This window comes from Mustela putorius, unplaced genomic scaffold (genome assembly GCF_011764305.1).
Source record: "Mustela putorius furo isolate JIRA1106 unplaced genomic scaffold, ASM1176430v1.1 tig00003846_pilon_pilon_pilon, whole genome shotgun sequence".
Lineage (NCBI taxonomy): Eukaryota > Metazoa > Chordata > Mammalia > Carnivora > Mustelidae > Mustela > Mustela putorius.
Genome location: NW_025421999.1, coordinates 6,873,038 through 6,887,958, shown reverse-complemented (window position 1 = coordinate 6,887,958; position 14,921 = coordinate 6,873,038). Strand labels below are relative to the sequence as shown.

General features: G+C 34.7%; 1 protein-coding gene across 1 annotated transcript in view; it reads left to right on the top strand.

Annotated features, from left to right (window-relative positions):
* Positions 1-12,975: 12,975 nt before the first annotated feature.
* LOC101690996 (cyclic nucleotide-binding domain-containing protein 1) overlaps positions 12,976-14,921 on the top strand; it is a 64,447-nt gene continuing 62,501 nt past the window's right edge. The window contains exon 1 of the mRNA XM_045063123.1: positions 12,976-13,100. Within this exon, the coding sequence (XP_044919058.1) occupies positions 13,013-13,100 (88 nt within the window). The 5' untranslated portion in view covers positions 12,976-13,012. The remainder of the gene's footprint in view (positions 13,101-14,921) is intronic.

The window sequence follows — 14,921 nt, the reverse complement described above, 5'->3', positions numbered from 1 at the left end:
CTGTCTGTCTGTCTGTCTCTCCATCCATCCTTTGGGAACAAGATGGTGAAAAATTAAAAAAAAAATGTTTTGCTGCTTAGGAGTATAAGTTCAGTTATCTAGAAAATTTTTATTAGTCTACCTGATGATACCCAGTTATCTTATGATACTATTTTCTGATCTGGCTGTGGGCAAAGTGAGAGGTGCAACAATGTGTGCTGTTCATAGAATCAGTGGAACACTTTGTGTGGCATGTTCTTGAGAGAGGGAATGAGGACAGAGTTGAGGGAGAAAGAGTCCAGAATTGAGCTGCTTATGAAGGAAGCCAAGTTGAAGTTGGGAACAAATTTGGAAAAAAAAAAAGAGGAGGAGTTGAACTGATGAACAATGGTTATTGGAGCACACATGAAAGATAAGCCTGAGGGAATACGCGAGGCTGAGGATGGGTGCTGATGGGGGTTTTTAGTGCACTTTGCACAACAGCCTGAAGTGGGTGGCACAGGATGAAGAATACATTTGTTTTTTGTTTGTTTGTTTTGTTTTTGTTTTTAAAGTTGGTGTAAGACCAAATTATGTGCTATGCTCTGTGATGAAGCATGGTTAGTGCATTAGTTTCCTAGGGCTGCTGTAATAAAGACCAAAAACCGGGTGGCTTAAAATGACAGAAATTTATTGCCTCACAGAGACTAGAGGTCCAAAATCAAGTATTGGTGGGGCTGTGCCCTCTCTGATGTCACTAGTGGAGGATCCTTCCTTGTCTCTTCTAGCTTCCTGCAATCCTTGGCCTTCTTTGGTTTGCAGATGCATCATTCCAGTCAAATGGTTCCTTGTGTTTTCTCGTTGTCTCTTCTCTCTGAATGTTCAAAAGCCACTTTTTTTTTTTTTATAAGAGCACCAGTCATACAAGATTAGAACCCACCCTGATGACCTCATCTTGACTTGATCATCTCTGTAAAGACAAATAAGGGCATTTACAAATAAGGCCACATTTTGAGGTACTGGGAAGTGAGATTTAATTGAAATACATTTCTAGGCTCTGGTTGAGGCTCACATCAGCAAACTGAAACTTAGATAACTCACATTTCTGTAAATGCTCTGCTTTACCAGAAATACAGTATATCCAACAAGCCAATCCCTGGTTGATTGCCAAGAATCGGTAATGATTTCCTGTTCTAAATAAGGTCAGATATGCAGCTCCAGCCAATCAGCTAAAGCCAAATACTATTTCCTTGTTCCCTGATTGCTTTCTTCTATAAAAACTGCAGCCTTGTTCCTTATTTTGCAGTTCTCTGGACTTTTGAGAGTGGAGACTGCTTGGTTCATGAAGTGTGAAATAAAATTTGCTTAGATCAACTAAATTGTTCTTTTTGATTATCATAACAGACTTAAACATATCATTTGGGGTGGACATATTTTAACCCATTACAGATAGATTTTCATCAGTTCTACTCCATATGCTTTAAAATTTCATAGAGTTCTTCCAGATTTTGTCATTATGGTATCTATCACTTTTAAGTTCCAGTATTACACATTTTGTCTTTTATGGAACTTTTTTGACTAGTTTATTGAAAGCTCAGAAGAACTATCTTAGAGTTGGTATCTATATACCATTTTGAACCATACTGTTGCTCTGTTTTCTTGAATGTATCTTGCATGGTGATTTGGTAGTTTCGCTTAATACTTCTAGGAGACTGTTTAGAGGAAAAATGGAAATCAGATAAGTTAAAAGATGAGCAGTGAGTTGATGAGATGGATTTATATTGTGTTATTGTGTAAGCTCAAATCTCTATAATAAATCCCTTATTTCATATATTTTCTAATAGTTCTGCTTTTCTGATCAAATGCTGACTGATGCAGTTTTAGAGGAAAGAGCTGATCAAACTCTGAAAAACTTGTAGGATTTTTTTTTGATCCAGCCCATCAAAAAAGTGAATCATGCACAATTTTGAAGGGCAATTTGATATATCACAGAAAACAGATAAAGCATCAGAATTGATGTGAGCCAAAGCCGTGTTTCAGCCAGCTTTTGCTGCATAGTTGCTCTTCTCTTGTATTTGACCTAGTAAAGTCTTGGATTTGCTTCAACTAAGCCATTTGTCATTGCCTATAAATCTGTACTGTTTGTCACAGATATTATGTAACAAAGTAATGATTAATAAAAATATTCAAATGGGCGTCAGCGATCTTTCATGTGAACTACTGTTTAGTAACATACGAATGCGTATTTTTTTGTTCAAAGATATTGTGTCTAGTAAACACTAAAGTGTTGTTTTAAACAATAGCAGCCACCAAACAACAGCAAAAAAAAAAAAAAAAAACCAACCAAAAAACAAAAAACAAAACTTGGAAATATATGACTGGTAACAGGCTTTCTTTCTGAACAATAAAATGTGACTAATAGTTCTCTAGAGAAAAAATGCATAACAATGGATATTTACCTAAGTTACATTTTATGCCAAAATAGCACAATGATTTATAATATTATAGGCCATTTCACAAGTTGCTACAGGACACCTCATGCAGAGAGTGTACCGTGTGGTGCAAATTATAGTGATTTGTGGAAGTGTAGATTGGAAGACTGGAGCAATAAAGAAAAAAGAATAATGTTCTTCTTTGAATCACTGGAGAAAAGCACAGCTCAGCACCTGTCCCCAGGCAACTTTGAATAGTACAGCACATTGAAGTTCAAGTCTCTAAAATGTCAAACCTAAATGACAATGAGATTACATTAGAAAAAAAATCAAAATGACTAGTGGCTCATTTGATGTTGTGAATGGTACCTTCATAAAAGCCACTTTTGGTGTGGTAAACTGAGAAGAATACAAGTTATTGAGCAAAGAGGGAAATAATATTCACTTCTTAAAAACCGAGGGAAGGGACACCAGTCAGGAGGGAGAATTTAACTAGGCAAAATCTGTGATCTGGGCTTCAGTCGTGACTCCCTTTATGATTCATTATGTAGCCTTTAGAATGTTGAACCTAGATTAGATGAAGTAGTGAGTCCAGTTCTGTTTGCTGCACAAATGAAAAGCAGAGTCATATGTTCAGGAAACAGAAGGTGTATAGTAAGTTCACCTCAAGAAGGAGACAATGCTTCATGCTGTTCACAGGCTCTATAAATGTTGCCATGTCCCTATTTTACTTCTCTGGCCTCGTAATCTCACAAGCTAGAAAGTGAGGCTGTGTAAGGAATAGGCAGGATTGGACAAGGAATCTTGTGCCATACACACCTGTTTGACCTTTCTAGATGTTCTTCTAGGCGGGTGTGAATATAGCCAAGTTAATCTTTGAGAATATCAAAGTCATACTAAAGAAAATGCCAGAAAGAAAGAAAGAGAAAGAGGCATTATTATTATTATTATTATTTTTGCTTTTAGATAAGGGAGACATGGTTTATGTCCTCCTGCATTTAAACTAGATACTGAATTTATACATTTAAATGAATTTTGAGCATCTGCAGGGCAAAATGTTGTGAATTCAATCTAATGTACCTGGAGAAAAGTCAAGAGAACGAATAGATTGTGCAGCTAAGAAACTATGCCAGTGAGTATTCACAGCATGTAAGGAAAACTGGGTAATGCACATCTTTGTTAAGAACAGTTACTTGCTTAAATAGGGGCTTCCTTTTAACAAGAGACATTCATATTTAAAATAGGTTGGGGGGGTGGCGGCTATGAGACATGTCTGGGTGGCACAGTCTATTAAGCCTCTGACTCTTGGTTCCCCCTCAGGTCATGTTCTCACCTTCTTGAGATGAAGCCCTTCCTTGGGCTCTATGCTCGGCATGGTGCCTCCTTCCTATTCTCTCTCCCTCTCCCTCTACTCCTTCTGCCTATGCTCGCTCTATAAAATAAACAAGTCTTTAAAAAATATAAAAGAGGTCTGGGAAAGTGATTGTTGGTCATGTTTTCCCTTCCTTGAGTGGTTGCTGAAACTATCAGTTGAAGTCAGCCAGAGAGTGAATCCTGAGATGCATTTCCATGGCTGGAAGACCTGGGAAATTATTTATTGGCACCAAGACTTTGTTTCCAAATCTGTAAAATGGGAATAGTATCCGTTTCTGCCTCATAGACTTTCACAAGATGGAATTGAATAGAAAATAATGCACGGAAATCACTTAGCTTGGCAATTGGAATATAGTCCACAGATGTTTTCAGTCATTTAATTCTTACTCTTGTGAGAATAGAAATATGAACAGAAATGCTTTGAGTTAGCTTTGATTCACCATATTATTGAGGTTAACTTTGATCAAATAAACTCAAAGAATTTTGTAGTAAGTGGAACACAAATGGATTTGTGGCTTCAGAGTGAATTTTGAACAGACATTAAAATACTAGGGCACTTCATAATCTAGTAAAGTGAATATCTTAACATGCTACTCTGGTTAAAATTCTTAGTAATGTAAAATTTTTGTACCCTTTATTCTATTTAGGAAAAATCTATCTTCAATAAGGAGACTCCATCTGTTTGTGACTGCCTATAAAGGGAAAAGATTTTAAAGTCAGTAAGATAAGATCTTTTTAAAGTTTTGTGATATAAATAATTTTATTTAAAAGCCATATTGGGAATTGTTAATAGCAATTAAGTCTGAGAAGGATTTCTGATCTCAGTAGTTTTCCAGACTACATAGTTATTATAATGTTTATTTCCTTGAACAGTTGACCTCATTTAAGATATATTTCGTTTATAATAATCAACAGTCGATAACATCTTGATCATTTTAAACAGTTATCCCTCAATATTAAGATCTCTGCTTTTTTGTGGAATATTTGTATTTCTTATAAAAAGGGATGGCTTGAAGTCTTACTTTGGTCCTGTTGGTTAAGACGATTAAGAGTCATTTATGACAGGGTGCCTGGGTGGCACAGTGGGTTAAAGCCTCTGCCTTTGGCTCAGGTCATGATCTCAGGGTCCTGGGATGGAGCTCCACGTTGAGCTCTCTGCTCAGCAGGGAACCTGCTTCCCCCTCTTTCTCTGCCTGCTGCTCTGCCTACTTGTGATCTCTCACTCTCTCTGTCAAATAAATAAATAAAATCTAAAAAAAAGTCATTTCAGACAAATAGTTACTATGTATTTTTTTACTTTTATTTTATTTTACTTTTTAAAAAATTTTTAATTTTTTATAAACATATAATGTATTATTAGCCCTAGGGGTACATGTCTGTGAATCGCCAGGTTATGTATGTTTTAAGAAAACATTTGTTATTATCATATTTGTTGAGAAATATCTTCTGTTTTAAAAAATCAGATTGCATTTGGATTCATCTTCATAGTGATTTCTATATTAAAATGACATTCTTTTTTCTAAATGAGATCTCAGTATTCTATAGTTATTTTTGAAAGGAAATAGACTGAGGAAATAATTGTTAGGTTTCCTGGATAAAATCAGGTTAATAATTTTGAGAAAGGAGAGAGGAACAGGTATCCCGTGTCTTACCTTTTCCTAACTTGCTCATTCTTTCACAAAGTAAGAATCCCTTTTCAGTTCCAGCCTCTCAGGTTCTTTTGCTATAGGTTAAAAGTAAGACCTGCTCTGCCCTTTATGACCTTCTTAAACTCCTCCATGTACCTCACTTTTCTTATCTATAAGATAGGCCTAATAAATTGTATCTACCTCATGGGGTTGTGAGGGATAAATGTGTGGAGTGTCCAAATTGATGCCTTGTAAGAAAGTGCCCATTAAATGTTGACTATGTTATTATTATTTTTATCATATCATCGTCATCATCATATCTTTTGGCCTCTGTTTGGATTAGTGTAGTTGCATCTACCCCAACATGAAATGTGCATCCTAGAACTTCAGTCACTCATTCTTCTCTCCAGCCTCTATTGCTCATCAGCCATTCTCTTTTCCTTCTCTGTTGTCTTGCCTTAGTTTAAACCTTCATCATTACAAATCCAGTAGCTCCTTACCTAGTCCCCTTCCCTCATCTTGTCTTCTTCTTTTTATGTTCCAGTAGCTTCAGAGTTCCAGCCCTGAAACAGACCTGATTAAGATTCCCAGTGACTTGCAGCTGTGTAGTTTTGGACAAATCACTTATCCTCGCTATTCCCCAGTTTCCTCACTTAAAAATAACTACTTGCCTTTCTCATGTGGAAATGTTATGGTGCTCAAATAGATGCAGAACCCTTTGACTGTATAAAGCATGATGTGACATGAGTTATTATTAAGATGTAAACTAGAAGAAGCCTATACTAGAAGAGATGTAAGTAACTATGAGATGTAATTGGGTTTATCCTTTTATTTTCAACATGATTTATATAAGATTGGGCTACATATACGAAAAAGAATGTGTCAGGAATGTGCAAATCACTCAATGAATTATTATTATTATATGCCAGTATTAGCCAGAACCAAGGACACAAAGCTAAGGAGCTCAAAGTGACTGTTTTGTTTTAATATTAGTATAAAGATGGTATACTCGAATTGGCACTCAAATTAGGTAGTGGATTCTACCTAAAATAACAGCAGATTTATTAGTTGAAGGAATGAATACTGCTATTGTTGCTGCCTTGGTTGCTACTGATAATACCTAATCACATCTATCACTTATTGGGTACTTAAATGTTTAAGGCACAGTGTTAAGGATTGTAAAATGTTATATCCAGGAATCATGTTACTTCACTCATATGTGAAATTTGGGAGACAGAGCAAATGAGCAAAAGGAAAAAAGAAAAAAGAGAGAGAGAGGTGAATCGAGAAACAGACTATTGGCTATAGAGAACAAACTGGTGGTTACCAGAGGTGAGGTGGGTGTGGGGATGGGTTATATAGGTGATGGAGGTTAAGGAGTATATTTGTTGTGATGAGCACTGGATATTGTATGGGTGTTGAATCACTATATTGTACACCTGAAACTACTATTACACTGTATGTTAACTAACTGGAATTTAAATAAAAAATTAAAAAAATTATCTCATTTAATCCTTACAATGATTGAGCTAATATGGTCACTAAACAGTAATATAAATATATAGATAGAGAGAACAACTAGAAAATTTAAGAGCTAACATTAGTTGGATGACTGCTATACCAGCTCGTGTTAGGTGATCTCTATTTTTTTTCTCTCTCAAAATAATGCTACAGATAGATATCTTTCCATTTTACAGGAAGCTAAAGCATATAAATAACTTTTCCCATATGGCAGAGCAATGTAGTGGCTGAGCTGGCATCTGAGCTTGTGTCTACCTGATCCTTCATATGATAATAATGTAAAAGCACATTGTGGTTTACTATAATTGATTCATTTCTCTATATTGGTTACTGATGAAACTCTTAACACTTAGGAGTGGCTAGTGTATTTTTTGTCCTTCTTATCCTTCTTTGTTCTTGGTTTCTAGTTTCTGAGTCAAATGCTGATCCACTTTCCCCATGTTTGGAGGTCATTTTCTATATGGTTGTTCAGATTTTTGCTTATTACCTTTCTAGGTTTTCACATTTTATAGAGTTACATGCCTGATCTAAGGGGTTACAGCAGCATTGGAATTGTGACTAATTAACATTCATCCAGTAAAGCTATTTGAATATAGCATATTTTATACTTGGGAATCTCTAGATCAACAGGGGAATTGTTTTGGTAAATCTTCTGAGATCTATTAAATTATGCAACTTTATCCTAATTCGACATATTTTTTCTAATGAATTAAGTTACAAATACATTATACTGGAAAGAAACATTGAAAATAGGTCTTAGTTCACAAGTGTAGTGATTAGTGCTGTTCTGGACAAACTATCTTAACTCTAGAGAAACAAATTATACAAATGTGTGTGGCTACATCTGTTGAGAAACTTGGTCCCCTCCTTCAGGTAAATAAATAACTCATTCAAATGGAAAATCTTTTGTTGTCTGTGTGATTTAAATTCAATATGTATTTAAAAGAATACATATATCTGTGGCAAGTGCCATGAATATTTGTATATGAATATACTATTACTTAGGCCACATGTGGTAAAAGACTTATATGAATCAAAAATAGGAAGATTTTTTGATTATAGGTAGTGTATTATTTATGTATTACAGACAGATAATCAAATGTATATACACCAATATATCATTGTCTATTGGATCTGGAAAATTGATTTATTTCTTTAATAACATTGATAAATTGGAGTTTAAGTTGTTCATAAATTAATCTCACAATAAAACCATTTGGGAGGACATAAAACATACTTCAAAGCAATTTAGAATAAATGAAACAGAAAAAAATTTGTTTAAGTCAGAAGTTAATGACAGTATTTTTGCATTGTTCATTTTCTATTACCAACTTTGACATACATGGAACTGAGCAGTGCAAATTACCATCTAATGTGGTATATGTATACAATGAAATATTATGCAGCCATCAAAAAGTGAAATCTTGCCATTTGTAATGATGTGGATGGAACTAAAGGGTATTATGCTAAACGAAATAAGTCAGTCAGAGAAAGATTATATCAAATATATCAAATATCATATGATCTCATTGATATGCAGAATTTGAGAAATAAGACCGAAGATCATGGGGGAAGGGAGGGAAAAATGAAACAAGATGGGACTGGGGAGGGAGACAAACCATTAAAAAAATTCTTAATATCAGGGTTACTGAGTGTTACTGGAAGGGAGGTGGGTGGGAGGGATGGGATGGCTGGGTGAGGGACATTGGGAAGGGTGTGTGCTATGGTGAATGCTATGAATTGTGTAAGACTGGTGAATCACAGACCTGTACTCCTGAAACAAATCAACATTAAATGTTAATATATTAAAATAAATGAAACAAGATGGGATTGGGAGGGAGACAAACCATAAGTGACTCTTGATCTCACAAAACAAACTGAGGGTTGCTGGGGGGAGGGGGTTTGGGAGAAGGGGATGGGATTATGGACATTGGGGAGGGTATGTGCTTTGGTGAGTGCTGTGAAGTGTCTAAACCTGGTGATTCACAGACCTGTACCCCTGGGGATAAAAATATATATTTATAAAAAATAAAAAATTATAATAAAATTTCAGCTATGAAAAAAAAAATCCCGAAAAACCAAATTACCATCTAAATTTCATTTCCATATATGTATAAATAAATAAATAAATAAATAAATAAATAAATATTGTGCTTTATTCATTACTTTATAAACCTTTATTTATATAAAATTATATGTAGATTATGTACATTTTGGTTAATTTGGATATTATTATTATATATAGCACATATTATTATATTATATAATCTATATTACATATAGATTATGTATATTTTTATTAATTTGGATATTATTATTACCTTTTTTTTTAAAAGAGAGAATGCATGCAAATGGGTGGGGCATTTGGAGGGCAGGTGGGGAGGACGGGCAGAGGGAGAAACAATCTTAGGCATGTTCCATCTTCAGAGTAGAGAAGGTGTGAAGTTTGATCTCTCAATCCTGAGATCATGACCTGAGCGAAATCAAGAGTTAGATGCTTGACTGACTGAGCCACCCAAGTGCCCCAATTTGGATATGATTTTTAACTATTTATGTGAATATGTATGTAATACATATATAATTTACTTTGATTTGGAGTCATTTTAGGCACGTGTACTTGTAATTTAAGGACTGTCCTTTCAAAGAACAGTGGCCAATGATGTAATATGTAGCACTCTATTTTATATAAGTGAGTTTTGATCTAATCAGTTTTAATTTATATAAATGTTTTGATAATTACATAATTTTAATTAATTAATAAAAACATTTTTATTGGAGTATAGTAATGTAACATAACACACAATGTTACATTAGTTTTAGATGGACAGTGTGGTGATTCAACATCTCTATATGCTCACCATAAGTGTAGCTACCATCTGTTACCATACAATGCTATTACTGTGGAGGTTCAGAAAAATTAAGGCCATCCCACCTCGGGTTTAGTCTTAGCATAAGTACAGCCATCTTAGACCCCTATGCCCCTATGAAGTTTCCCCTACTTTACTTTAGTTCTAGGAAGCCCCACCCTGCTTTAGTTCCAGGACACCCTGCTTTGGGTCCAGAGACCCCCATCCTGCGTTAGTAAACCCCCCCCATGCCGCAGCCTCTTAAAATGACCCATAAATACCCTTGCCTTAACTAAGCTCGGGGTCCAAGTCCCTACCCACTGCATCAAGTATACTTGGGCCCAAGCTTAAGCTTGTCAAATAAACCCTCATGTGATTGCATCAGTGCTTGGTAACTTGGTGGTCTCTCAGACGTGAAAACTTGGGCATAACAATTACAATTGATGATTATATTTTTAAATATAAATATGTGAATTAAAACAATTGTTTTAGGGCGCCTGGGTGGCTCAGTGGGTTAAGCCTCTGCCTTCGGCTCAGGTCATGATCCCAGAGTCCTGGGGTCCAGTCCCGCATCGGGCTCTCTGCTCAGCAGGGAACCTGCTTCCCCCCGCCCTCCCCCGTCTGTCTCTCTGCCTGCTTGTGATCTCTCTGTCAAATAAATAAATAAAATCTTTAAAAAAAATTTGTTTTAATTTTAATTGAAGCATTGTTTTTACGAACTAATTTATTTGGGAATGTTAGGTATGTATAGAAAATTTTCATGGTAAATTTGGTTATTATTATTACTGTTTTTTATGATACAGAAACAATACCTAAGGTATATCTTGGACAGTAAATTGTGATATACTACTGCTGACTATGTAAAAGGAGTGAGTGTGACCCATATGAAAACTATCATTAAGAAAAAATATTTAGGGCCACCTGGTGGCTCAGGGGGTTGAGCCTCTGCCTTCGGCTCAGGTCATTATCTCAGGGTCCTGGGATTGAGTCCCGCATCAGGCTCCCTGCTCAGTGGGGAGCCTGCTTCCCCCCTCTCTTTCTGCCTGCTCTTTGCCTGCTTGTGATCTCTGTCAAATAAATAAAATATTTTTTAAAAAGGGAAAAGAAAAAGTATTTAAAGTATGTAAAAAATACTTAATCCATGTGAATTTCTCAAGTTTACCTCAGAAAAATTATTACTAATCAAAATTATAATTGAATAATTACTATATTTAGAAGCTGTGCTAGGATCTTTAGATTCACTTTTAATATAATTTTAATAATATTTGTATGGTACATTATTATATACGTAGACTGCATGTATTGTAAAGTTTGCACTAATCTAAGTATCATTATATATATGATTGTGTTATATGTATAGATGAGGATATTGAAGCTAAGGCAAATTAAGTGACTTGACCAAGATAATTTTACAAATAAGTGTTTGAGAAGTGATCAGATTTATGAAGAATTCTCAGACATTGACAAACAACTTAATACATCTTTACATCAAATACAAATCATGTGACTATGTGATCATATTATTGTTCATAGAATGAATCTTAAGAGGACTCAGAATACATTGGAAGTAGTAATGGAAAACATTTGGAAGAACTGCATTTGTGATTTGATGGATTCTTTCTGGACATATATGGGCAGATACTAGCAAATATACAAAATCATGAAGATTATGTAAACTTAGATAAAATTAATTGAGATTTTTTAAACTGCTTTTCTGTATCCACCTTAATGTTCTTATTTCCTTGCACTGTCAACTTTGCATATTTTCTTTTGTTTTAAAGAGTTTTCAAGCAAGGTTGAGTTTGATGTGAAATTACTATGATATGTAGGTTTCATTGTATGTGTTTTTTAATATAGGAAATACAGAAGAAAAAAGAAAAGCTGAAAATTTAGAAAAGAAATTTTAAAAACTTAGAAAATAAATAAACAAAAATAAGAATTGATGAAATTGGAATCAGAGGAAATTGATCATTATAAAGTTAGGGCCTTTGAAAACTTCCTTTCTTTGATTTGTTTGATCAAAACTACTTGTCAGAGGAAAAAAATAATCTGTAGAGTCCCATCTATTCAAAATCCATGAAATATACAAAAGCACTTTGTGATTAACTTTTATAAAGAAGTCCTTGGTTCTTTGAGTTTTAAATGTGAGACTGGGAAGAGAATAGATCTGGGATAGTTCATCAAATGAAGGTTGTAGGAATTATCAAGGGGATACAGTAGGGATGGCAAGGTACCATTCTGTGATAGGATGATTAATATAAAGGAAACACAAAAGGAAAAGCAATGATAAGACTCAACAGATTTGAGTCTCCAGTAAATCCAGAGTTTATAAAACTGGGCACAGGAAAATATATACAATTGAAAAATTATGGGGAAGTAAGTTTTATTATGCAGATAGTATTTATTTATTTATTTAGAGCAGATACAATTTAATAGGAACTGTTGCAAGATAAATGTTACTTTTGTAGTACAACTAAAGCTTTCAATTCTGGTTATTGTTTTCTAGATGAGGTTGATCAATAAATGGTTACCATTCTAGCAGTCAGTTGCAGTCCTTTCGCATATTGCTTATTATAGTTATGACACCAGGAAAATATTTTTAAAGGCTTGGGAGATAACATAGAATCAAAAGATACATTAATTAAGACTCTAAACCCTAGTCATTGTACTGAGCCTTAAGTACTGTGAAGCAGCAGAAAATAACCAAAACATATACCAGACTCCAGTAGAATATGGTTACATATAAGCGGGGGGTGAGTTTATTGATATATAATTAGAAGAGGTATTTTACCCTATATATGTAGTAATGGAGAGCAGTATAAATACCCTGTTGGTGCTGCTGCAAATCAGGTCTCTAATAGCTCATGTAAACATTTAGTAGGCAGAAAAAAAAGGCTCTAGACTACGGATGACGTAAGAAATGAAATCTTTCATTTTATCTGGACTGGTGCGCTATTGAATCTGCTGTATCTGCCCTGTGGAATTTCCTTCTTCATTCTTAATACTCTCTATAGGTAGTAAAACCCCCTTCATAAATTCCCCGGGACTAGGACCAAGATATAGCTTTTCCTGGTCTATATTTAACTCTTGGAAATGCTGTGCACTCTACAAGAACTGTGAATATGAAGATTCCGTAGTACTCAGCCTATCAAGGAGTACCTTGAGGGTTCTGCTTTATGATGCCTCAAGGCAAAGAGGGATCATTCATTTGCCTCTCAAGTAGCCTTTGATCAGCTGCCCTTGAACCATCAAGATGCCTTTGTCTTCCCATCCAGCAGCTATTTTGTCTCACATGATAGCTGTAAACAATGTGCCTCCTCCCCAGCTCCACAGTTCACCAAGTGAGTGAGGATTATGTCAAGGGTTTGTCATTGTTTTTAGTAGTATTTAAACCAGATATAAGAAACAGGGCCCTTGTGAGTTGGGAGAGATGGGGGAATCCTTTTGATAGAGTAGTGAGATGGAAAAAACATAGATGGGCAAATCCTGCTTTGTCCCCCTGACATCGTTTCAATTCTCTAGATTTTTAAAGAGAAAAGGAAACAGGCTTATAAAATCCTATGGCTCAGGATTGATCAAACCCCTTGTTTCTGGGAGGTCTTCTAGTGCCTACCCAGTTAGTCTTACTGCCCTGCCCTTTGTGAGCTAATTAATACATAATTTTCACTAGGAGAATTCTCATTTAAATTTTCAAGGACAGAAAAGGGGGAGATAATGCCTGTTACTCTTTCTCTGAAATTTATTCCTATTCCATTTCATTTTTATTTTGTAGTATTTGATTTATAATATCATAGGAATTACAGAGTTAAATATTTTGAAGTTTATACAATTGACAGTATTTTCGTACTTTTATATAGTCAGTCTCTACCTGGAACATTTTTCTCAAGACTTCTTGTCATAACTGTCAAATTTACAGATCTATTATTTGATCACCCATAAACTAATAATATGGAAGATATTTGAGATTTTAAAAAGTCTTCTGAGTAACAAAGATAATAATCTTGATTTTTTTCAACTTCAATAAAACATTTACTTTGTGTTTTAAATATTTATTGGGTAATTTGTTGTATGATTTGGAAAAGCTAACCTGTATATTCTTTTATCTTCCTGTGATCGTTAACTCTTTCAATTTTTTTGAATTAGTGATCACAGTTCCCAGGGGAAAGGGTGCCAGAGGCAGCAGTTGATACTTTTTGAAGGGGTATACTTATGTCTTGAACAGTTTTAGACAAAGTCCTTATGTTAAATCAAACTAATTCTTATATATGCTAATTTTATGTTTTTATTATTACTGTGAAAAAATTCTTGAATGTAGTCACAGTTTTGTATTTCTAGGTGAATTGAAATAAATATTAAATGTAATTTTGCCAAAACCGCAGCTTCTACAGGACAGGTTTTATTTGTGCAAAAGAAAAAAAAGTCACCCTAAGACAATTTCTGTAGCTGCCTAGGAAGCACAGTAGCTGGGAGTTAAAAGATCAAATTAATTTATAATCAATGGGATGAAATATGTGCCACCCTCTCTAGTGTCTCCCAAGGACACTTAACTTGTATGAAGTGATAATAAGATGAAAAATCGGCAACAATTCAGACCTCAGAACAGAATAGAGTATTATGGAAAACAGTGGAGTTCCCAGTTTTGCCTTTAGAGGTTCTTACTTGATGTTGTATGTCTGTGACTTCTCTTTGGAGACGTGTCCTGCTTGCTTAGTAACTGTGTCTTTGTGCTAACTCTAGCCAATTGACAATTTCCCTTAGCAAACTCTGTCTCTGCTGAAACAATGATCTCATGAAAGCACATGTGAGGATGCTTTCAATCGATAATATGACTGAATCTGAATTATAAAGAAGATATAAATGGGAATGATTCAAAATGCAATGGGCATAAATAGGAAGGTTCAGTTAAGGACCTTAAAAAAATTCAGCTAAAATTGTCTCCATTTGCAGATGACATGATTTTATATATAGAAAACCCTAAAGACTCAACCAAAAAACTGTTAGAACTAATCAAGGAATTCAGTAAAGTTGCAGGATACAAAATTAACATATAAAAATTGGTATTTCTATACATTAACAATGAATTTTCTGAGAAAGAAAGAAATCAATCTCATTTAAATAGCATCAAAAGCAATAAAATACTTAGGAATAAATTTAAACAAGGC